This window comes from Rhinichthys klamathensis, unplaced genomic scaffold (assembly GCF_029890125.1).
Source record: "Rhinichthys klamathensis goyatoka isolate OS25496 unplaced genomic scaffold, OSU_Roscu_1.1 h1tg000818l_1, whole genome shotgun sequence".
Taxonomy (NCBI): Eukaryota; Metazoa; Chordata; class Actinopteri; order Cypriniformes; family Leuciscidae; genus Rhinichthys; species Rhinichthys klamathensis.
The window spans coordinates 164,188-190,000 of NW_026607204.1; the positions used below are offsets into that span (position 1 = coordinate 164,188).

At 46.3% G+C, this 25,813-nt stretch overlaps 1 protein-coding gene across 8 annotated transcripts in view; it reads right to left on the reverse strand.

Annotated features, from left to right (window-relative positions):
- LOC130078121 (myomegalin-like) overlaps positions 1 to 25,813 on the reverse strand; it is a 129,088-nt gene that overhangs the window by 95,236 nt on the left and 8,039 nt on the right. For 4 of the 8 annotated variants that reach the window (XM_056243627.1, XM_056243628.1, XM_056243631.1 and 1 more), the window contains exons 1-4: positions 10,761 to 12,054; positions 7,327 to 7,464; positions 6,829 to 6,948; positions 6,501 to 6,590 (exon numbers count right to left, since the gene is read on the reverse strand). In XM_056243627.1, coding sequence (XP_056099602.1) covers positions 6,501 to 6,590; positions 6,829 to 6,948; positions 7,327 to 7,464; positions 10,761 to 12,020 — 1,608 coding nt within the window. In that variant the 5' untranslated portion in view covers positions 12,021 to 12,054. The other 4 variants (XM_056243629.1, XM_056243630.1, XM_056243632.1 and 1 more) reach the window with 3 other exon arrangements.

The following is a 25,813-nucleotide window of genomic DNA, read 5'->3' on the forward strand; positions in this document are numbered from 1 at the left end:
CTACAAACAATAATCCATAATGACAGCGTGAAAGAAGTTTGTTTGAAATCTTTGCATATTTATTAAAAATAAGAAACGAAAAATGTACTTATGTACATAAGTATTCACAGCCTTTGCTCAATACTTTGTTGAAGCAGGGATTGATTGACAGGAGATCTGACCGATCATAATCCACCATCCGCCGAATCCGCCATTTTTGTCCGACAAAGCAGTCAGGAGAGTTCGTAGATTAACGTTAGAGGATTTGAACTTGAAAAACGGAGTGTACTGAGGTCTTTCTGCGGTTAAAACAACATTCCTTCTGATGTTCATTCATGTTTATTTATGTTTATTTGATGCTATAATTGAACTAGAAGGACGAGATGATCGGTTCACGAGCAGCTTTAACTGAGGGTCTAGCGATCTGTCAGACACATTAAAGAGCCACAAAACGTTATTTTTTATTGTTTAAATTTCTTAAAAAAATTACCAAATTTGAAAGTTGAGACTTTGTTTCATATCAAAAGTAAGCTGGTCTGTCCTGTCTGTCAGCGTGTTGTCAGTGTCCTCTCTGCTCCGCGATGTGTGTTTCACTGCGTGATGACATGATGGGGCGTGAGACGGGCGTGGCTTGTCGGACATAGCAACAGTAACTAAAGGGGGGCAGGTCATTGCGAACGCTCAATTACAGTCTCAAGTCTCTTTGACTATGATGCTGCAAGCTTGGCACACTTATTTTTGGGCAGTTTCTCCCATTCTTCTTTGCAAAACCTCTCAAGCTCCATCAGGTTGGATGTGGAGCGTCGGTGCACAGCCATTTTCAGATCTCTCCAGAGATGTTCAATCGGGTTCAAGTCTGGGCTCTGGCTGGGCCACTCAAGGACATTCACAGAGCTGTCCCGTAGCCACTGCTCTGTTATCTTGGGTGTGTGCTGAGGGTCGTTGTCCTGTTGGAAGATGAACCGTTGCCCCAGTCTGAGTTCAAGCACAGGTTTTCATCATGGATGTCTCTGTACATTCGTCTTTCCCTTGATCTTGACGTGTCTCCCAGTTCCTCATTATTCCCTCGATCCTAAAGTCTCCCACTTCCTCATCTTTCCCTCGACCCTGACGAGTCTCCCAGTTCCTCATCTTTCCCTCGACCCTGACGAGTCTCCCAGTTCCTCATCGTTGCCTCGACACTAACGAGTCTCCCAGTTCCTCATCTTTCCCTCGACCCTGACGAGTCTCCCAGTTCCTCATCGTTCCCTCGACACTAACGAGTCTCCCAGTTCCTCATCTTTCCCTCGACCCTGACGAGTCTCCCAGTTCCTCATCTTTCCCTCGACCCTAACGAGTCTCCCAGTTCCTCATCTTTCCCTCGACCCTAACGAGTCTCCCAGTTCCACATCTTTCCCTCGATCCTGACGAGTCTCCCACTTCCTCATCTTTCCCTCGATCCTGACGAGTCTCCCAGTTCCTCATCTTTCCCTCGATCCTAAAGAGTCTCCCAGTTCCTCATCTTTCCTTCGACACTAACGAGTCTCCCAGTTTCTCATCTTTCCCTCGACACTGACGAGTCTCCCACTTCCTCATCTTTCCCTCGACCCTGACAAATCTCCCAGTTCCTCATCTTTCCCTCGACACTAACAAGTCTCCCAGTTCCTCATCTTTCCCTCGACACTGACGAGTCTCCCAGTTCCAAATCTTTCCCTCGACCCTGACGAGTCTCCCAGTTCCTCATCTTTCCCTCGACACTGACGAGTCTCCCAGTTCCAAATCTTTCCCTCGACCCTGACGAGTCTCCCAGTTCCTCATCTTTCCCTCGATCCTGACGAGTCTCCCAGTTCCTCATCTTTCCCTCGACCCTGACGAGTCTCCCACTTCCTCATCTTTCCCTCGATCCTGACGAATCTCCAAGTTCCTCATCTTTCCCTCGATCCTGACGAGTCTCCCAGTTCCTCATCTTTCCCTCGACCCTGACGAGTCTCCCAGTTCCTCATCTTTCCCTCGACCCTGACGAGTCTCCCAGTTCCTCATCTTTCCCTCGATCCTGACGAGTCTCCCAGTTCCTCATCTTTCCCTCGACCCTGACGAGTCTCCCAGTTCCTCATCTTTCCCTCGACCCTGATGAGTCTCCCAGTTCCTCATCTTTCCCTCGATCCTGACGAGTCTCCCAGTTCCTCATCTTTCCCTCGACACTAACGAGTCTCCCAGTTCCACATCTTTCCCTTGACCCTGACGAGTCTCCCACTTCCTCATCTTTCCCTCGACCCTGACGAGTCTCCCAGTTCCTCATCTTTCCCTCGACCCTAACGAGTCTCCCAGTTCCTCATCTTTCCCTCGACACTAACGAGTCTCCCACTTCCTCATCTTTCCCTCGATCCTGACGAATCTCCCAGTTCCTCATCTTTCCCTCGATCCTGACGAGTCTCCCAGTTCCTCATCTTTCCCTCGACACTGACGAGTCTCCCACTTCCTCATCTTTCCCTCGATCCTGACGAATCTCCCAGTTCCTCATCTTTCCCTCGACACTGACGAGTCTCCCAGTTCCAAATCTTTCCCTCGACCCTGACGAGTCTCCCAGTTCCTCATCTTTCCCTCGATCCTGACGAGTCTCCCAGTTCCTCATCTTTCCCTCGATCCTGACGAGTCTCCCAGTTCCACATCTTTCCCTCGACCCTGACGAGTCTCCCACTTCCTCATCTTTCCCTCGACACTGACGAGTCTCCCAGTTCCTCATCTTTCCCTCGATCCTGACGAGTCTCCCAGTTCCACATCTTTCCCTCGACCCTGACGAGTCTCCCACTTCCTCATCTTTCCCTCGACCCTGACGAGTCTCCCAGTTCCTCATCTTTCCCTCGATCCTGACGAGTCTCCCAGTTCCTCATCTTTCCCTCGATCCTGACGAGTCTCCCAGTTCCTCATCTTTCCCTCGACCCTGACGAGTCTCCCACTTCCTCATCTTTCCCTCGACACTGACGAGTCTCCCACTTCCTCATCTTTCCCTCGACCCTGACGAGTCTCCCAGTTCATCTTTCCCTCGATCCTGACGAGTCTCCCACTTCCTCATCTTTCCCTCGACACTAACGAGTCTCCCACTTCCTCATCTTTCCCTCGATCCTGACGAGTCTCCCACTTCCTCATCTTTCCTTCGACACTGACGAGTCTCCCACTTCCTCATCTTTCCCTCGACCCTGACGAGTCTCCCACTTCCTCATCTTTCCCTCGATCCTGACGAGTCTCCCAGTTCCTCATCTTTCCCTCGATCCTGACGAGTCTCCCACTTCCTCATCTTTCCCTCGAACCTGACGAGTCTCCCACTTCCTCATCTTTCCCTCGACCCTGACTAATCTCCCACTTCCTCATCTTTCCCTCGATCCTGACGAGTCTCCCACTTCCTCATCTTTCCCTCGACCCTGACGAGTCTCCCACTTCCTCATCTTTCCCTCGACACTAACGAGTCTCCCAGTTCCACATTTTTCCCTCGACCCTGACGAGTCTCCCAGTTCCTCATCTTTCCCTCGACCCTGACGAGTCTCCCACTTCCTCATCTTTCCCTCGATCCTGACGAGTCTCCCACTTCATCTTTCCCTCGACACTAACGAGTCTCCCAGTTCCACATTTTTCCCTCGACCCTGACGAGTCTCCCAGTTCCTCATCTTTCCCTCGACACTAACGAGTCTCCCAGTTCCACATCTTTCCCTCGACCCTGACGAGTCTCCCACTTCCTCATCTTTCCCTCGACCCTGACGAGTCTCCCAGTTCCTCCATCTTTCCCTCGACACTAACGAGTCTCCCAGTTCCACATCTTTCCCTCGACCCTGACGAGTCTCCCACTTCCTCATCTTTCCCTCGATCCTGACGAGTCTCCCAGTTCCTCATCTTTCCCTCGATCCTAAAGAGTCTCCCAGTTCCTCATCTTTCCCTCGACCCTGACGAGTCTCCCAGTTCCTGATCTTTCCCTCTTTCCTGACGAGTCACCCAGTTCCTCATCTTTCCCTCTTTCCCTCGATCCTGGCGAGTCTTCCAGTTCCTCATCTTTCCCTCGACCCTGACGAGTCACCCAGTTCCTCATCTTTCCCTCGATCCTGACGAGTCTCCCAGTTCCTCATCTTTCCCTAGATCCTGACGAGTTTCCCAGTCCCTGCTGCTGTTAAACACCCCTACAGCTGATGCTGCTTCACTGTAGGGATGGTATTGTCCAGGTGATGAGCGGTGCCTGCTTTTCTCCAGACATGCCATTCAGGTCAAAAAGTTAAATCTTTGTTTCATCAGACCAGAGACTGTTCTTTCTCATGGTCTGATAGTTCTTCAGGTGCCTTTTGGCAAACTCCAGGGGGGCTGTCATGTGCCTTTAACTGAGGAGTGGCTTCTGCTGATTCGTGGAGAGCTGTAGAGTTGGTTGTTCTTCTGGAAGGTTCTCAGGCCTGATTGGTGGAGAGCTGCAGAGATGGTTGTTCTTCTGGAAGGTTCTCAGGCCTGATTGGTGGAGAGCTGGTTGTTCTTTTGGAAAGTTCTCAGGCCTGATTGGTGGAGAGCTGCAGAGCTGGTTGTTCTTTTGGAAAGTTCTCAGGTCTGATTGGTGGAGAGCTGCAGAGATGGTTGTTCTTCTGGAAGGTTCTCAGGCCTGATTGGTGGCGTTCTGCAGAGATGGTTGTTCTTTTGGAAAGTTCTCAGGCCTGATTGGTGGAGTTCTGCAGAGATGGTTGTTCTTCTGGAAGGTTCTCAGGTCTGATTGGTGGAGTTCTGCAGAGATGGTTGTTCTTCTGGAAGGTTCTCAGGCCTGATTGGTGGAGAGCTGCAGAGATTGTTGTTCTTCTGGAAGGTTCTCAGGCCTGATTGGTGAAAGCTGGTTGTTCTTTTGGAAAGTTCTCAGGCCTGATTGGTGGAGAGCTGCAGAGATGGTTGTTCTTCTGGAAGGTTCTCAGGCCTGATTGGTGGAGAGCTGCAGAGATGGTTGTATTTCTGGAAGGTTCTCAGGCCTGATTGGTGGAGAGCTGGTTGTTCTTTTGGAAAGTTCTCAGGCCTGATTGGTGGAGAGCTGCAGAGATGGTTGTTCTTCTGGAAGGTTCTCAGGCCTGATTGGTGGAGAGCTGGAGAGATGGTTGTTCTTCTGGAAAGTTCTCAGGCCTGATTGGCGGAGAGCTGGTTGTTCTTTTGGAAGGTTCTCAGGCCTGATTGGTGGAGAGCTGCAGAGATGGTTGTTCTTTTGGAAAGTTCTCAGGCCTGATTGGTGGAGAGCTGCAGAGATGGTTGTTCTTCTGGAAAGTTCTCAGGCCTGATTGGCGGAGAGCTGGTTGTTCTTTTGGAAGGTTCTCAGGCCTGATTGGTGGAGAGCTGCAGAGATGGTTGTTCTTTTGGAAGGTTCTCAGGCCTGATTGGTGGAGAGCTGCAGAGATGGTTGTTCTTCTGGAAGGTTTTTAGGGCTGATTGTTGGAGAGCTGGAGAGATGGTTGTTCTTCTGGAAGGTTCTCAGGCCTGATTGGTGGAGAGCTGCAGAGATGGTTGTTCTTCTGGAAGGTTCTCAGGCCTGATTGGTGGAGAGCTGCAGAGATGGTTGTTCTTCTGGAAAGTTCTCAGGCCTGATTGGCGGAGTGCTGGTTGTTCTTTTGGAAGGTTCTCAGGCCTGATTGGTGGAGAGCTGGTTGTTCTTTTGGAAGGTTCTCAGGCCTGATTGGTGGAGAGCTGCAGAGATGGTTGTTCTTCTGGAAGGTTCTCAGGGCTGATTGGTGGAGAGCTGCAGAGATGGTTGTTCTTCTGGAAGGTTCTCAAACTAGATTGGTGGAGAGCAGCAGAGATGGTTGTTCTTCTGGAAGGTTCTAAGGCCTGATTGGTGGAGAGCTGGTTGTTCTTTTGGAAGGTTCTCAGGCCTGATTGGTGGAGAGCTGCAGAGATGGTTGTTCTTCTGGAAGGTTCTCAGGCCTGATTGGTGGAGAGCTGCAGAGCTGGTTGTTCTTCTGGAAGGTTTTCCTCTCTCCACAGAGAGAGCTCTGCCAGAGTGACCATCGGGTTCTCTGTCTCCTCCCTGACTGAGGCCCTTCTCCCCCAATCGCTCAGCTCTAGGAAGAGTCCTGGTGGTTCCACACTTCTTCCATTTATGGATGATGGACGCCACTGTGCTCATGGAGACCTTCAATGCTGCAGAACTGTTTCTGCACCCTTCCCCAGATCTGTGCCTCGATACAATCCTGTCTCGGCAGTCTACAGACAATTCCTTGGACTTCATGGCTTGGTTTGTGCTCTGACATGCACTGTTAACTGTGGGACCTTATATAGACAGGTGTGCGTTTTCCAAATCATGTCCAATCAACTGAATTTACCACAGGTGGACTCCAATCCAGTTGAAGAAACACCTCAAGGATGATGGGTAGAAACCGGATGCACCTGAGCTCAATTTTGGGTGTCATGGCAAAGACTGTGAATACTTATGTACATGTGATTTTTTTATTTTTAATAAATTGTGGAACAAAATGTGGAAAAAGTGAAGCGCTGTGAATACTTTCCGGAGGCACTGTATCCGTGTGTGTGTGTGTGCTCACCTGTGTGTGTTGCAGCTGCTGCTGGTGTGTCTCTGTGAGTTTACACAGTGTGTTTTTCTGGTCCTCAATCACATGGTAGAGCTCCTGAGTCTAGACACACACACACACACACACAGAGAGAGAGAGAGAGAGAGAGAGCATGAATATGGGCTTGTCTGGATGGGGAGTGTGAGTGTTAGTGTAAGTGTGTGTGTGTGTGTGTGTGAGTGAGAGTTTGTGTGTGTGTGTGTGTGTGTGTGTGAGTGAGAGAGAGAGAGAGAGTGTGTGTGTGTGTGTGTGTGTGTGTGTGTGAGAGAGAGAGTGAATGAGTGTGTGTGTGTGTAATCGCCTCTGTGTCTTTCGTTCTCAGGCTGTCTGTGAGGTTCTGGATGGTTCTCTGCTGGTTCTGTGCAGCTTGTCTGATGGACAGCAGCTCTGACTCCATCTCACACACTTTCTCCTGCAGCTTCTGAGTCACAAACACAAACATCTGAGCCGGCAGTCAACAAAACAAACAAAAACTAAACTACAGCACTTTAAAAAGTGAACATGAGACACTTTAGAGTGAATATACATGAACGAACGAATCACTAAATCAGAGTTTTGAACTGATTCACAGAAATGAATACAAATTATTCCAGTGTAACTCAGCTGTTCTCTATGTGAATATACAGTGAAGTGTAATTTATTCCTGTGATCAAAGCTGAATTTCAGCATCATTACTCCAGTCTTCAGTGTCACATGATCCTTCAGAAATCACTCTAATATGATGATCTGATGATCAAGAAACACTTATGATTATTATCAATGTTTTTAATGTTTTTTGTGGGTCGTGTAGCTCTTGTACCTTGTTGCTGGTCTCGCTGTGATGGATCTGAGTCTGCAGAGCCTCGACCTGCATCTGTGCATTCTGCAGTTGAGCGACACACTGTCCCGCGCTGTGATCAAACTGAAGCGTCTGCGTCTGCTGCTCCTCCATCAGAGTCTGAAGAAACCAGAGAAGAAACCTGAAGAACCCTGAAGAACCCTGACCCTAACCCACAACCAGCTCCGGTCAGAACAACACAACATCAGACCTGGTTTACACTGCTGGAACCTACTGTACTTGTGTCAACTCTTGGGGAAAATAAACTCTGATTTGAACTGCTTTTAATATCGTCCGGTTCTCACACACACACACAACACACACACACCAGTATTGCTTAATTTATTCAAAAGAGCATCGACGGTCAATGTTTTAGAAAATCTTTGAGTACATGAATTTGGACTGTATTCATCTGACTGTTTATTCTGACGCATATGAGGTCCTTTAACTGTGATGCATTGAGGTCAGACATCACTTTGTGTGTGTGTGTGTGTGTGTGTGTGTGTGTGTTTTGGCTAGAGGGCTTCGTGAGAGATCTAGGCCAGTGGTTCTGCCACACTCTCCATGTTAACCTATTTAACTGTAAATGTCAGGCTATCTGTGGGTTAACGGAGACTTCAGTGAGAACGAGTGATTATAGAGAGATGTGAGGAAAGAGAGAGAACACAAAAGATCTCTGATCTGATGACGGTACGGCTCAGACAGTGGCTTCATTCATCAGTGCCGGTTTGGAGCAGGAACAGTTTGTGTTGATTCAGCTTCAGCTCCTATTTATAAGCTGATCAGGTGAAAAATTATTAAGCGAATAACCTCAAACACAAACTGCAGATGTTTATTTTTGGTTTGGTGCTTTTTAAAAGATTCAACCTAAAGTAGCGACTTAGCACCAGAACTCTATATCGCACAAAAACAACGAGACAAATAAACCAAACATTAAAATGTCTTTATTAGGGATGCACCCAAATATCAGCTACCGGAAATATTCAGCCGAAACAGCAGTTTTGTTAACTAGCGCTTCTCCGATGGCACGTTTTTTTCCGTGTTCAGTGTCTTTTTCTTGACATTAGCAGTTAAACACGTCAGCTGTGCGACACTAGCTCTGGATTCCTCCATTTTAATCGGTTTCTTAAATCTAAAATGTTTTAGTCTGTGCTGTTTTCTGTTGATGCGTGAACAAAACTTCACTAAACATTCGTAGCGTCTACCATCCAGTAATCAAAAAGATTTGTGCTTTGTTACTTTAAGAAGCAAAATCTTAACTAAAATGCTGTTGATTTTATTACGGCGTGACCGATCGCTTTAGCCGATCTTCCTCTTTACTACCAGTTACAGCAGCAAATAAACATCAATGAACATCAGGAGGAAAGTTGAAAGATTCAAAACACTTACTGAAATCAATCATGTCTCGTGTAATCCATCAATCAGTGTTTAAACCGCAGAAAGTCGTCAATAATGTGAGAATAATGTCATGTAACGTCACATTCACCTCATTCAGTGACCATAAACTCAATATTCAACTAGAAAAATAACTCTAGAGGGGAGCGTTCAGATAAATATATGCACTGTATTATATATTCATTATAGTCAAGTCACCTTCATTTATATAGGGCTTTTAACAATATAGATGTTTCATAGCAGCTTCACCAACACACACCTCCTCACAGCAGCTTTACAGTGATAACAGGAGATTACAGTAACAGAGATTGTTTAGGCTTTACAGCAGCTCTATAATAAAGTTATTGTCCAGATAAAGTTAGTTTTGATTGATTCACTTCCGTTGTAAAGATCATTAGTGATTAACTCAGCGGCCGCTAACACGACACCGCTCTACTGAAGACAGACACTGTTAATGTGTCCCGGCCGCTCATTCACACGACAGTGTTTGAGCTCGAGAACACACACTCTGAAACAGGATCCAAGTGCAAGCGTTGAATAATTTTGAAAAACGTTATCATCTCTGTGTAAACTTCAAAAACGCGAATCTGTGAAAACGCTGACAGCGTGCACATGCATATTACGTGTTTAGTAATTAGCAAATGCAGCACTAAGATCGAGTAACACTAATCGAGAGATACAACCGCGATCGGATGATAAGAGCAGATCATTTGTGACTCTGATGAGAGCGGTCTCAGTGCTATGGTACGGTCTAAATCCGGACTGGAAATCCTCTCAGATATTTCTTTCAAGAAAGGAACACAGTTGTGAGGATACTGCTTTTCTAGTATCTTTGACAGAAAATGAAGATTCGAGATCGGCCTGTAATTGACTAATTCTCTAAGATCAAGTTGCGTTTTTTTAACAAGTGATTTAATCATAGCCAGCTTAAAAGTTTTTGGTACGTAAGAGCTTACGTATCCTAGTGACAAAGATGAATTAATGATATTAAGAAGAGGATCTATGACCTCTGGAGGCATCTCTTTCAGTAGCGTAGTCGGTATAGGGTCTAACATACAAGTTGTCGATTTAGATGATTTAACGAGTTCAGACAATTCTTCCTCTCCTATAGCAAGGAATGAACAGAGTTTTTCCTCAGGGAGACTACAATGCACTCCCTGATGCGATACTGTAGTGGACGGTTGCATAGTTATAATTTTCTCTCTAATATTATCAATCTTGTAAGTGAAGAAGTTCATAAAGTCATTACTGCTGTGTTGCTTGAAAACGTCCGGGGTTGAAGTTTTATTTTTCGTTAATTTAGCCACTGTTTCAAATAAATACCTAGGGTTGTGTTTATTTTCTTCTAATAGGGTTGAAAATAAGCAGATCTAGCAGCTTTTAAGGCCTCTCTGTATGCAGTCGAGCTCTCCTTTCATGAAATGCGAAATACCTCTAGTTTAGTTTTCTTCCAGTTGCGCTCCATTTTTCTGGCTGCTCTCTTAAAGTTACGGACTGGAGCTTTAACCTGTTTGTGACGTCTTCATTATTTAATGTACATATTTATATACTTAATGTATGTTTAAATAGATCTGTCATGAAAACAAGTTATTCAGTTTGTTGGTGAAATATAAACATTTAAACAACAATAAACTGTGAGTAGAAACAATCATGACATAAAAAAGTTTATATAAAAACAGCCTTATGTCCTATTTGTAGAACTCAGTTTTAGCTATTTGAGTGTTGATTATTAAACAAGTTTGATTAAATAATGTATTTGTATTTAATCCTGAATTTTCGGTTTCGGCCCAGAATTTTCATTTCGGTGCATCTCAAATAAATATTGCCATGAACCTCACAGACCCAAAATATGCAAAGTGATGAACATGACAAAAACTGAATGGGACAGTTGTGTTTTTAAATCATTACATGCATGAAACATGTATTGCCAGCACAAACCGTGTGGGAAGCGACATCTGAATGCATCCGTTTGCCGACCCAAAGCAACACGGATCTTACGGTCCTGTTAGTAAACGCTTCACCTGTGGGAGCCTCCGGAAACAGAAGGGCAGGTACTCGTCCTGCAGCTCCGACTCCTCCAGAGCCGGCTCCAGCGGGACTCTCTCCGGCTCCGGCGTGTCTCTCTCCGGCTCCAGCATCATGTGGTTCGCTCCACCAAACAGGATCCCCTGCTCTGGACTGGCCAGTTTAGCTCCTCCATTAAAAACCCCAGGATGCACCAGAACAGGGAGCCTGCAGCCAGGAGGAGTCCGGACGGGCCGGTACACACAGTCCTGCAGCAGAACCAGCGCCAGCCGTGACGGAGGTTCCTCGGATGCCCCGAGATGCTCCTCAGACGCATCCAGGGATTCCAGCGAGCCGCCGCAGCTCAGCCGCTCTCGGAGTGTGTGATCACCGTCTGATGAGCTGGACGTCCAGTGGCTCCCGGTGGCGGTCCGCTCTTCCCCACAGGCGCTCCCGGTGGCGGTCCGCTCTTCCCCACAGGCGCTCCCGGTGCCGGTCCGCTCTTCCCCACAGGCGCTCCCGGTGCCGGTCCGCTCTTCCCCACAGGCGCTCCCGGTGCCGGTCCGCTCTTCCCCACAGGCGCTCCCGGTGCCGGTCCGCTCTTCCCCACAGGCGCTCCCGGTGGCGGTCCGCTCTTCCCCACAGGCGCTCCCGGTGGCGGTCCGCTCTTCCCCACAGGCGCTCCCGGTGGCGGTCCTGGAGTAGCGTGTGGACGGGCCACAGGAGACGCTCCTCCACAGCTTCCGGGGCACTTTACACACGGCCTCGTAGTCAGCGTCGGAGACACGCAGCGCTCGGCACCTGCGCGAGGACGACTCTAACGTGCGGCACGGGGGATTGAGGGAACACTCCCACATCTGCTCCTCGTCCTCCGCCCAGGACTCGTGCATGGAGTAGGTGAGGTCCTCCTGCAGCAGCGCACAGTACTGGTGAAGGGACGGGTCATCAGCGCTCGCCTCCGGCGCCCCCTGCAAGTTGTGTTTGTTATAGAGCGCAGTGATGCAGATGCGCAGACGCTCCCTCTCCTGCAGGAGTCTGCGCAGACGCGCAAGGGACAGCGCCTGCACGCGGGCGATCACCGTGTCGAAGCGGAACATGCGGTCCAGCATGAAGGAGCACTTGCTGCAGACGAACTCGCGGCGCCCGTCGCGCTGAAGCTCGCGGCCAAGAGCCTGAGACAACAGAACCTGCAGCTTTAGCTTGGCTGACGGGTGGAAGAGCCATCGCCGCTGGTTCCCACACAGATCCCCGGAGCACACACGACACACCTCCTTCATCCCAACAGAGTCGGGGTATTCACTGGAGTCGGGGTGTTCACTGGAGTCGGATATTCACTGGAGTCGGATATTCATTGGAATCGGGATATTCACTGGAGTCGGGATATTCACTGGGGTCGGATATTCATTGGAGTCGGGATATTCACTGGAGTCGGGATATTCACTGGAGTCGGATATTCACTGGAGTCGGATATTCACTGGAGTCGGATATTCATTGGAATCGGGATATTCACTGGAGTCGGGATATTCACTGGAGTCGGATATTCATTGGAGTCGGATATTCACTGGAGTCGGATATTCACTGGAGTCGGATATTCACTGGAGTCGGATATTCATTGGAGTCGGGATATTCACTGGAGTCGGATATTCACTGGAGTCGGATATTCACTGGAGTCGGATATTCATTGGAATCGGGATATTCACTGGAGTCGGGATATTCACTGGAGTCGGGATATTCACTGGGGTCGGATATTCACTGGAGTCGGGATATTCACTGGAGTCGGATATTCACTGGAGTCGGATATTCACTGGAGTCGGATATTCATTGGAATCGGGATATTCACTGGAGTCGGGATATTCACTGGAGTCGGATATTCATTGGAGTCGGATATTCACTGGAGTCGGGATATTCACTGGAGTCGGGATATTCATTGGAGTCGGGATATTCACTGGAGTCGGATATTCACTGGAGTCGGATATTCATTGGAATCGGGATATTCACTGGAGTCGGGATATTCACTGGAGTCGGATATTCATTGGAGTCGGATATTCACTGGAGTCGGGATATTCACTGGAGTCGGATATTCACTGGAGTCGGATATTCACTGGAGTCGGATATTCACTGGAGTCAGATATTCACTGGAGTCAGATATTCACTGGAGTCGGGATATTCACTGGAGTCAGATATTCACTGGAGTCAGATATTCACTGGAGTCAGATATTCACTAGAGTCGGGATATTCACTAGAGTCGGGGTATTCACTGGAGTCAGATATTCACTGGAGTCAGATATTCACTGGAGTCAGATATTCACTGGAGTCAGATATTCACTAGAGTCGGGATATTCACTGGAGTCAGATATTCACTGGAGTCAGATATTCACTGGAGTCAGATATTCACTGGAGTCAGATATTCACTGGAGTCAGATATTCACTGGAGACAGATATTCACTAGAGTCGGGATATTCACTGGAGTCGGGATATTCACTGGAGTCAGATATTCACTGGAGTCAGATATTCACTGGAGTCAGATATTCACTAGAGTCGGGATATTCACTAGAGTCGGGATATTCACTGGAGTCAGATATTCACTGGAGTCAAATATTCACTAGAGTCGGGATATTCACTAGAGTCGGGATATTCACTGGAGTCGGGATATTCACTGGAGTCGGGATATTCACTGGATTCTGAAACACCTGCTGTCCTTTGGTTTAAAAAGAAAAGAAAAAGATTTGGATTCCAAACAAAAACAGTCCTATTGTTTTCATGTAGTCAAATTCAATATGTTTTGTATATTTGTACAAATATTTGTAAAATTTTTAGATAATATCAGAGATCATAGTATAAACAAAAGCGTAGCTTAATCACCATATATGAGACTGCGGCTCGGAGTAATGAAGTCCTCAGGGTGTCTTCATAGATGGCAGTCCATGAAAGCGGCAGAAAAATGATCATAATCCGCGAGCGCTGGAGCAGAGATGCATCTGAGAGTTCAACTGCGGCGAGTCGGGCCAAAAACACGAGGACAAACGCTGCCGAAGTCGATATTCCGTGTGTGTGTGTGTGTGTGTGTGTGTGTCTGATGCGGAACACGCGCCTCCGTCTCTCTCTCTCTCTTCATCACCGGAACACGGCAGCGGTGTGAGAGAGAGAGAGAGAGAGAGAGAGAGAGAGAGAGAGAGAGAGAGAGAGAGAGAGAGAGAGAGAGAGAGAGAGAGAGAGAGAGAGAGAGAGAGAGAGAGAGAGAGAGAGAGAGAGAGAGATCAGAGATTCTGCGGTCGCGTCATCAGATGAAAGAAGGCTTAAACCATCTCACACCGCAGGGGTGCATCACTCATCACTACACATCATTATACAATAGAACGTCGACTGAAAAACGACAAGCCAAGAAAAAGAACAATAATCTGTGAAATACAATATTTTGGTCATATTTTCCGCGTTCCAGTCAGAATACAGTGAGGTGATGCGGGTCTGCGCGTTCCCGCGCCCCTCGGAGTGATTGACAGATCAGCAGCAGCGCGAGCCTCTAATGTCACCAGACGAGAAATACACATCTGTATGATGATGACGACTCATGCTTTATATCTATATGTATCATGTTAAGCTTACTGTTTTAACATTTGATCTACAGTCCAGTCATGTATTATGTCTAATGCAGGTTACCTGCATAAATAAGCCAGGCCAGATTCATGTTTGTGAATCGCTACGACTGCCAGTCCCAAAACGCCATTGGTAATAATAACACTTGTTGACCAGTGACCTGACCCCTGACCCTGAGCATGACCTGTGAGCAGGGGTGCCTTTACATAAACTTTACCTAACCCCATTAGCCAATACATATACATTTACATTTATGCTCATGTATTAAAAAATTCAATTGACATAACTTCAGAAACATTTTTCCTTGTTTTCTAGCTGAAAAGTCCTTGATAATGTCAGTAAAATCCCATTTTTGGAGAATGTCACTCTCGATAGACATATTATTATTATTATTTATACTAAGGCCAGTTTTGAGAATGATTTGTGAATTTGAGTGTTGAAATATCCTGTTGACACAATAGTGTCTCGTACACTGTCTGTACGAACATGTGATGGGATAGATCAGCTGTAACCATAGTGACAGTGACTAAAGTGACATCAAAGATGGCAACGTAAATAAAACTCAATTCTTTTCACAAAAGAGTTTTACCCTGAGGTCTCATTCTCACTCAGCAGGTTCCAGTAGTTTGTGTGTGTGTGTGTGTGTGTATGGAACACAATAGTGACCACATCTGAAGTCTCTCTATTTGCTCATGTATCATGTATCAGACCACATGAAAACGTGCCGTCTGGTTCTAATAATGCAGGGAGTGTATCATTTGTTTTCAGGATCACAGTAAGAGACTCTTGCCGCTTTTGAACATGTCAGTGTTTGTTTGCACAGTAAATGTGTGTATCAGTGCGCTGTGATCTGAGACAGGAGTTAAAACACTTTAGTTCAGGACAAAGACTTCAATAATTCAGCCCAGTTGTGTTTGCAGACGTCAGCCTCTATCGGTCCCACAATGCACCTGGCTCGTTGCCACGGGAACCGTGGTTGTGAATTCCAGAGAATGTGTCTCGTCCTGACGGTTATAGAAGTCTTTATTTTTATCTGCTGTTCCTTTAAAACATTTACAAACAAACTAGAGACGATCTTTAGACTGTTCTGAACACACACATGCCACGCTCTCTCTCTCTCTCACACACACACACACACACACAGACACACGTCTGGTTGGCTATCTTTGTGGGAACTCTCCATAGACGTAATGGCTTTTATACTATACAAACTGTTTATTCTATCCCCCTACACTAACCCGACACTAACCCGACACTAACCCGACACTAACCCTACACTAACCCAACACTAACCCTACACTAACCCTACACTAACCCTACACTAACCCGACACTAACCCGACACTAACCCGACACTAACCCAACACTAACCCTACACTAACCCGACGCTAACCCTACACTAACCCTACACTAACCCTACACTAACCCAACACTAACCCGACTCTAACCCGACTCTAACCCTACACTAACCCTACACTAACCCGACACTAACCCTACACTAACCCGACACTAACCCGACACTCTCTCACTAACTCTCTCAGACACACACACACACACACACAATATAACATTTTACAATCAGTTGGGATTGTAACATCTGGCCCTTACTATGTAATTACTACTAATATATTATTTTGCACTTTAAGGGTGTATTCACACCAGGAAAGTCCGATAGTTCACTTGCTTTGGTCCGGACCAAATTTTTTTTTTTTTTTTTTTTTTTTTGGTACGGTTCGCTTTCACACTGCTCTTTTTGCAAGTGAACCAAAATTTGTAAACAAAACCACACGTGTGCTAAGGTCGTCCATTCATTGGACAGGGATTCTCAAGTAGGGAAATCAGGAAGTGCAAAAAAGGCTCAGCATGGAGATATTTCGTACTGCAATATTTGTTCTTTTACTAATTTTGTGTTATTCTGTACAAACGCAATATCAAGAAACTGCGCAGAAGACATATAAGGTATAAAGTTTTCATTCATAGAGAGGGGCTATGTTCATACATTCAAATAATGAGATTTTTATTGTATACTGCTAACAAGTGCTATCAATGTTAACGCTTGCAAGCTTGTTTTACATCTATGCGCGATTAGACTAAAGAGAACGCTCTGTATGTGAATGTCCTGATGCACACACTCATTCATTCCATTCCAATGACGCACACACACGACGCGCAGAAAGACGCGCAGCAGTATCGTGTGGCCAGACAGTGCGCCGGAATGGAATTCTCTTTCGCACTTGAACAACAATTACACAAACCATTATGCCAAAGTCTCCGACTACGGAAGCATTTTAACTCAAAGGCGCAGTGCTTTCTTGCAATTGGGTCGGTTCATGTTCACACCGTAAACGAACCGTACCAGAGTTCGTTTGGAAGCGTACCGAGAGCACCTCTTCAGCTGGGTCTCGGTTCGGTTGTTTGGTCCGCACCCGAGTTCGATTGCTGTATTCACACCTGCCCAAAAGGTCCGCACCAAGGGGGGAAACAGACTAGAGTTTGATTCAATCGAACCAAACAAGGCAGGTGTGAATACACCCTAAGTATACTATACTATATTCCTATTCAGGTATTAATTTTTTATACTTCAAATATACCTTTAACTGCACTTTAACTCTATAAGTTTATAAGATTGTATGTAAAACTATGTGAAAGTATTTAGGCTACTCAATCAAAAGTTTAAACACAACTACAAGCCAAGTATACTTAGAATACTTAAAGGTGCTATATGTATTTTGTAGCGGCCTCTATCGGTGATGTTTCAGATTGCAACCAATTTTTACAAGAGCGCTCGTGCGCGTGCTCGAACACAGGAGCGATCACTCATGGCCACACTGAGACTTTCAACACACCGGAGAAAGCATCACACAACATGCTGGAAACTCATGTAAACTCCCACTGCAACGTTACAATAATAGGCTACTTTCATCAGCTTGACGTTGAACTAATGCTCCATGCTCGTACCATGATAACGTTACATTTGTGGTGTTATCTAGCATAAGGCATTTCACTAACTATTCGTGTATCTTTCACAATCAGCAATGTCAACATAGGTGAATGTATAATATGATAGCGAAAACAGTTAGTGAACTAGACTGAACAATTTCAGTGTAACAGTAAGATCGTAGGAAGTAACATTACTGTACTGAACGTGTCTGGAAATGTGTATTATAAACAATATGATAGTAGTGGGATGAGTGACGTTAGACAGTAGATCTAGCACATAAAATAAAAGTTACATCCTAAAGCACCTACTTTTTGTTATCCTGGAACAGTCTTTTGTATTCATTTCATGTCTCATGTATGTTGTAGTTTACCTTGGCATTTCATTACAGTTTACCATTATTTATTTCAGCATATCTGAAAACTTGTAATTTATCACAATAAAAATAGCGGAGGTCTCTCCATAATTCAAACGCTCTGCCGATGTTGATCCGTGTTTTCGTCCTAAGTCGATCCGATTCACGTTTGGCCTGACGAGCTTCAGCAGATACATTTTTGTTTTGTATATTTATGTGGAGTTTGTGTTGGAGTGTGTGTTGTGCTGGAGTGTGTGTTGTGCTGGAGGCAGGTCGTGTTTGGTGTTATTAGACTCATGTCGTCAGCTGCAGTGCCGTCACATAGACTGTATATAAAGAAGAGAGGCTCGGGAGCGCGTGCACGTCACATCCGATGGATTCGCAGAAAATCCGACCCGGAGACTTCACATAGAAATAGGAATACTGACAAGTGGATCATTGTAATGTGTGATTACAACCCCTTCACACACAGGCAATAAAAAAAAGGATTCATTTTAGAAGAAAAGTTACATATAGCACCTTTAATTATTCTTATAAGTATATCTGAAAGATTGAGTATAGACCGAATATACTGCAACCTTTCTGTCAGTCAAACATACTTCAAACACTTTTAAATATATTTCTGAGAAATACAAAAAAAGGTAGATTGAAATTATACTTTCTTATTTTTAGTTTAAAAGAAGTATTCTAATAAAAGCACACTTGAATAAACTTCTTTTTTAGTAAGGGTTCGTCACAATATATTAAGAATGTGTCTTAAGAACTAGTCACACACACACACACTCACACACACACACACACACTCTTACCTGCATCTCTTGTTGCACACGGAGCCTCTCGCGGCCCAACTCCTCTTCATAAAACTACACAAAGAAACAATCATTACAGCGACACAATTATACCAAAGAAGTAAATACATCTGTCAATCTGTATTTTCCACTACAAATGTTTTTTTTTTTTTGTAAAGAGAATTCAGGGTTTTATCTTTCTCTGAATTCTAAATGTGATTAACAATCATGAAAATAATGTCACAATGGTAAAAACCCCGGTCCTCATGGTCCTAAAACAGTCTGTGGAGAAATGTGACGGATATCTGACAGATTAGAGCAGTTCAGCTGGTGAACGCAGTCTTTCACATCAACATGTGTGTTTGAAAACAGAGTCGGACACTTTCTGCTCCCCGCAGTGACGCTCACACACTGTTTGCTTTCTTTATCGCACATGAAAAGGGTTAGATGCGATAATTGTCAAATAGATGTTTTTATGTTATGGAAACACTTTCCATTCTGTAGTTTATGTAGTGCTTAAAAGTGCAGTATGTTATTTCTCAGAGTCATTGCTGAACATTGTTGATTTTTGAAATCAACCTAAGCAAACACACCCCCTTCTTTATGGCTCCGCCTCCAAAGCTCATCTTCCAATCCTAACCTCTGCTCCGAGTCTCGAACCCCGATCAGTGTTCCCTAGTGTTCACCAGTGTTCCCCAGTGTTCCCAGTATTCCCCAGTGTTACTCAGTGTTCACCAGTGTTCCCCAGTGTTCCCAGTATCCCCCAGTGTTACTCAGTGTTCCCCAGTGTTCCCAGTATTCCCCAGTGTTCCCTAGTGTTCACCAGTGTTCCCCAGTGTTCCCAGTATTCCCCAGTGTTACTCAGTGTTCCCCAGTGTTCCCAGTATTCCCCAGTGTTACTCAGTGTTCCCCAGTGTTCCCAGTATTCCCCAGTGTTCCCTAGTGTTCACCAGTGTTCCCCAGTGTTCCCAGTATTCCCCAGTGTTACTCAGTGTTCCCCAGTGTTCCCAGTATTCCCCAGTGTTACTCAGTGTTCCCCAGTGTTCCCAGTATTCCCCAGTGTTACTCAGGGTTCCCAGTATTCCCCAGTGTTACTCAGTGTTCCCCAGTGTTCCCAGTATTCCCCAGTATTACTCAGGGTTCCCAGTATTCCCCAGTGTTACTCAGTGTTCCCCAGTGTTCCCAGTATTCCCCAGTGTTCCCCAGTGTTCCCAGTATTCCCCAGTGTTACTCAGTGTTCCCCAGTGTTCCCCAGTGTTACTCAGTGTTCCCCAGTGTTACTCAGTGTTCCCCAGTGTTCCCAGTATTCCCCAGTGTTACTCAGTGTTCCCCAGTGTTCCCCAGTGTTACTCAGTGTTCCCCAGTGTTACTCAGTGTTCCCCAGTGTTCCCAGTATTCCCCAGTGTTCCCAGTATTCCCCAGTGTTACTCAGTGTTACTCAGTGTTACTCAGTGTTACTCAGTGTTACTCAGTGTTCCCCAGTGTTACTCAGTGTTCCTCAGTGTTCCTCAGTGTTCCTCAGTGTTACTCAGTGTTACTCAGTGTTACTCAGTGTTCCCCAGTGTTCCCCAGTGTTCCCCAGTGTTACTCAGTGTTCCCCAGTGTTCCTCAGTGTTACTCAGTGTTACTCAGTGTTCCTCAGTGTTCCTCAGTGTTCCTCAGTGTTCCTCAGTGTTACTCAGTGTTACCCAGTGTTCCTCAGTGTTACCCAGTGTTCCTCAGTGTTACTCAGTGTTACTCAGTGTTACCCAGTGTTCCTCAGTGTTCCCCAGTGTTTCCCAGTGTTACTCAGTGTTACTCAGTGTTCCCCGGTGTTACTCGGTGTTACTCGGTGTTACTCGGTGTTCCTCGGTGTTCCTCGGTGTTACTCGGTGTTACTCGGTGTTACTCGGTGTTCCTCGGTGTTCCTCAGTGTTACTCAGTGTTACTCAGTGTTACTCAGTGTTCCCCAGTGTTCCCCAGTGTTCCCCAGTGTTCCCCAGTGTTACCCAGTGTTACTCAGTGTTCCCCAGTGTTACTCAGTGTTACTCAGTGTTCCTCAGTGTTCCTCAGTGTTCCTCAGTGTTACTCAGTGTTCCCCAGTGTTCCCCAGTGTTACTCAGTGTTCCCCAGTGTTACTCAGTGTTACTCAGTGTTACTCAGTGTTCCCCAGTGTTCCCCAGTGTTACTCAGTGTTCCTCAGTGTTCCTCAGTGTTCCTCAGTGTTCCTCAGTGTTCCTCAGTGTTCCTCAGTGTTCCTCAGTGTTACTCAGTGTTCCCCAGTGTTCCCCAGTGTTACTCAGTGTTCCCCAGTGTTACTCAGTGTTACTCAGTGTTACTCAGTGTTCCCCAGTGTTACTCAGTGTTACTCAGTGTTACTCAGTGTTCCTCAGTGTTCCTCAGTGTTCCTCAGTGTTACTCAGTGTTACTCAGTGTTACTCAGTGTTCCCCAGTGTTCCCCAGTGTTCCTCAGTGTTCCTCAGTGTTCCTCAGTGTTACTCAGTGTTCCTCAGTGTTCCCCAGTGTTCCTCAGTGTTACCCAGTGTTCCCCAGTGTTACTCAGTGTTCCTCAGTGTTACCCAGTGTTCCTCAGTGTTCCTCAGTGTTCCTCAGTGTTACCCAGTGTTCCTCAGTGTTACTCAGTGTTACTCAGTGTTACCCAGTGTTCCTCAGTGTTCCCCAGTGTTCCTCAGTGTTACTCAGTGTTACTCAGTGTTACTCAGTGTTACTCAGTGTTCCTCAGTGTTACTCAGTGTTCCTCAGCGTTACTCAGCGTTACTCAGCGTTACTCAGCGTTCCTCAGTGTTACTCAGTGTTCCCCAGTGTTCCCCAGTGTTACTCAGTGTTACTCAGTGTTACTCAGTGTTCCCCAGTGTTCCCCAGTGTTCCCCAGTGTTCCCCAGTGTTACTCAGTGTTCCTCAGTGTTACTCAGTGTTACTCAGTGTTACTCAGTGTTCCTCAGTGTTCCTCAGTGTTCCTCAGTGTTCCCCAGTGTTACTCAGTGTTACTCAGTGTTCCCCAGTGTTACTCAGTGTTACTCAGTGTTACTCAGTGTTACTCAGTGTTCCCCAGTGTTACTCAGTGTTCCTCAGTGTTACTCAGTGTTACTCAGTGTTACTCAGTGTTCCTCAGTGTTCCCCAGTGTTACTCAGTGTTCCCCAGTGTTACTCAGTGTTCCTCAGTGTTACCCAGTGTTCCTCAGTGTTCCTCAGTGTTACTCAGTGTTACTCAGTGTTACTCAGTGTTCCTCAGTGTTACTCAGTGTTCCTCAGTGTTCCTCAGTGTTCCTCAGTGTTCCTTAGTGTTCCCCAGTGTTCCCCAGTGTTACTCAGTGTTCCCCAGTGTTCCTCAGTGTTCCTCAGTGTTCCTCAGTGTTACTCAGTGTTCCTCAGTGTTACTCAGTGTTACTCAGTGTTACTCAGCGTTACTCAGTGTTACTCAGCGTTACTCAGCGTTACTCAGCGTTACTCAGCGTTACTCAGCGTTCCCCAGCGTTACTCAGTGTTACTCAGTGTTACTCAGTGTTCATCAGTGTTACTCAGTGTTCCTCAGTGTTACTCAGTGTTCCTCAGTGTTACTCAGTGTTCCTCAGTGTTCCTCGGTGTTACTCAGTGTTACTCAGTGTTACTCAGTGTTACTCAGTGTTCCCCAGTGTTACTCAGTGTTACTCAGTGTTACTCAGTGTTCCCCAGTGTTCCCCAGTGTTACTCAGTGTTACTCAGTGTTACTCAGTGTTCCCCAGTGTTCCCCGGTGTTACTCGGTGTTACTCAGTGTTCCCCAGTGTTCCCCAGTGTTACTCGGTGTTACTCGGTGTTACTCGGTGTTACTCGGTGTTCCCCGGTGTTCCCCGGTGTTACTCGGTGTTACTCGGTGTTACTCGGTGTTCCTCGGTGTTACTCGGTGTTACTCGGTGTTCCTCGGTGTTACTCGGTGTTACTCGGTGTTCCTCGGTGTTACTCAGTGTTCCCCAGTGTTCCCCAGTGTTACTCAGTGTTACTCAGTGTTACTCAGTGTTACTCAGTGTTACTCAGTGTTACTCAGTGTTACTCAGTGTTCCCCAGTGTTCCCCAGTGTTCCCCAGTGTTACTCAGTGTTACTCAGTGTTACTCAGTGTTACTCAGTGTTCCCCAGTGTTACCCAGTGTTACTCAGTGTTCCCCAGTGTTACTCAGTGTTACTCAGTGTTACTCAGTGTTACTCAGTGTTACTCAGTGTTCCCCAGTGTTACCCAGTGTTACTCAGTGTTACTCAGTGTTACTCAGTGTTACTCAGTGTTCCCCTGTGTTCCCCAGTGTTACTCAGTGTTACTCAGTGTTACTCAGTGTTACTCAGTGTTACTCAGTGTTACTCAGTGTTACTCAGTGTTCCCCAGTGTTACCCAGTGTTACTCAGTGTTACTCAGTGTTACTCAGTGTTACTCAGTGTTACTCAGTGTTCCCCTGTGTTCCCCAGTGTTACTCAGTGTTCCTCAGTTACTCAGTGTTCCTCAGTGTTCCTCAGTGTTCCTCAGTGTTCCTCAGTGTTCCTCAGTGTTCCCCAGTGTTACTCAGTGTTCCCCAGTGTTCCTCAGTGTTACTCAGTGTTACTCAGTGTTCCTCAGTGTTCCCCAGTGTTACTCAGTGTTACCCAGTGTTCCTCAGTGTTACTCAGTGTTACTCAGTGTTACTCAGTGTTCCTCAGTGTTCCTCAGTGTTCCCCAGTGTTACTCAGTGTTACTCAGTGTTCCTCAGTGTTCCCCAGTGTTCCCCAGTGTTACTCAGTGTTACTCAGTGTTACTCAGTGTTACTCAGTGTTCCTCAGTGTTCCCCAGTGTTCCCCAGTGTTACTCAGTGTTCCCCAGTGTTCCCCAGTGTTACTCAGTGTTACTCAGTGTTACCCAGTGTTACCCAGTGTTCCCCAGTGTTACTCAGTGTTACTCAGTGTTACTCAGTGTTACTCAGTGTTCCTCAGTGTTCCCCAGTGTTACTCAGTGTTACTCAGTGTTACTCAGTGTTACTCAGTGTTACTCAGTGTTCCCCAGTGTTACTCAGTGTTACTCAGTGTTCCTCAGTGTTCCTCAGTGTTCCTCAGTGTTACTCAGTGTTACTCAGTGTTACTCAGTGTTACTCAGTGTTCCCCAGTGTTACTCAGTGTTACTCAGTGTTCCCCAGTGTTCCCCAGTGTTACTCAGTGTTACTCAGTGTTCCCCAGTGTTACTCAGTGTTCCTCAGTGTTACCCAGTGTTCCTCAGTGTTCCTCAGTGTTCCTCAGTGTTCCTCAGTGTTACTCAGTGTTACTCAGTGGTACCCAGTGTTCCCCAGTGTTCCCCAGTGTTACTCAGTGTTACTCAGTGTTCCCCAGTGTTACTCAGTGTTACTCAGTGTTCCTCAGTGTCCCCCAGTGTTACTCAGTGTTCCTCAGTGTTCCCCAGTGTTCCCCAGTGTTACTCAGTGTTACTCAGTGTTACCCAGTGTTACTCAGTGTTCCTCAGTGTTCCCCAGTGTTACTCAGTGTTACTCAGTGTTCCTCAGTGTTCCCCAGTGTTACTCAGTGTTACTCAGTGTTACTCAGTGTTACTCAGTGTTCCTCAGTGTTACTCAGTGTTCCTCAGTGTTACTCAGTGTTCCCCAGTGTTACTCAGTGTTACTCAGTGTTCCTCAGTGTTACTCAGTGTTACTCAGTGGTACCCAGTGTTCCTCAGTGTTCCTCAGTGTTCCCCAGTGTTCCCCAGTGTTACTCAGTGTTCCCCAGTGTTACTCAGTGTTCCTCAGTGTTCCCCAGTGTTACTCAGTGTTCCTCAGTGTTACCCAGTGTTACTCAGTGTTACTCAGTGTTACTCAGTGGTACCCAGTGTTCCTCAGTGTTCCCCAGTGTTCCCCAGTGTTACTCAGTGTTCCTCAGTGTTCCTCAGTGTTACTCAGTGTTACTCAGTGTTCCTCAGTGTTCCCCAGTGTTACTCAGTGTTCCTCAGTGTTACTCAGTGTTACTCAGTGTTCCACAGTGTTCCTCAGTGTTACTCAGTGTTCCTCAGTGTTCCCCAGTGTTACTCAGTGTTCCTCAGTGTTCCCCAGTGTTACTCAGTGTTCCTCAGTGTTACCCAGTGTTACCCAGTGTTACCCAGTGTTACTCAGTGTTCCCCAGTGTTACTCAGTGTTACTCAGTGTTCCCCAGTGTTACTCAGTGTTCCCCAGTGTTACTCAGTGTTCCTCAGTGTTCCCCAGTGTTACTCAGTGTTCCTCAGTGTTCCCCAGTGTTACTCAGTGTTCCTCAGTGTTCCCCAGTGTTACTCAGTGTTCCTCAGTGTTACTCAGTGTTCCTCAGTGTTACCCAGTGTTACCCAGTGTTCCCCAGTGTTACTCAGTGTTACTCAGTGTTCCCCAGTGTTACTCAGTGTTCCCCAGTGTTACTCAGTGTTCCCCAGTGTTACCCAGTGTTCCCCAGTGTTACTCTGTTTTTTCCCAGTGTTACTCAGTGTTACCCAGTGTTCCCCAGTGTTACTCAGTGTTCCTCAGTGTTACCCAGTGTTACTCAGTGTTCCCCAGTGTTCCTCAGTGTTACCCAGTGTTCCTCAGTGTTACTCAGTGTTCCTCAGTGTTACTCAGTGTTACTCAGTGTTCCTCAGTGTTCCCCAGTGTTCCCCAGTGTTCCTCAGTGTTACCCAGTGTTACTCAGTGTTCCCCAGTGTTCCTCAGTGTTACCCAGTGTTACCCAGTGTTACTCAGGATGGGGCGAATCAGAGCAAACGTCCGCGTCTGTTTTCTACACGTCTGTTTTCTACACATTGGCTACACGTTTGTTGTTGTGTGTTCGTGTGTCGGTCCGACCAACTTTCAAACACACCTGCGCGTCTCTCTCTCTCTGCAGCAGAGACACAGACAGCTTCTGCAGCTGCTCCTCCATGTGTCTCACTCTCTGTCTCAGGTCTGTCCTCTCCTCCGTCAGCTCGCGGATTAGACGCTCCTTACAGCACAGCGCCGCGCTCAGCTGCTCGATCCTGCACACACACACACACACACACGACCTTCACTTTATCTACTAATGGGAAAAATAATGTTGCATCCTTCATATTGTTACTATGCAGAAAAATCTCCTCTAATCTGATTGGACAAGCAGCAAACAAGCCAAGAACCTGCAGGAGTTCGTCAAACTGATTTTACTCCACACTGATCATGAGGAAACGCTCGTCTGAGGTGAATGTGGAGACCAGATCTTCAAATTCAAATTTGTTTATAAAGCACTGAATAAAACAACACAGTTGACCATAGTGCTGTACAAGCAGTAAAACAATAAGCAGAAAAAATAAATAAATAAATATATAATCCATATATCAAAATAGGTAGTATAAACTTCATAAAAACATTCAACAACATATATTTATAAAAAGGAAAAAAATGACACTAGCACCCTTCACACTTATCTTGATCGAACGCTCTCATA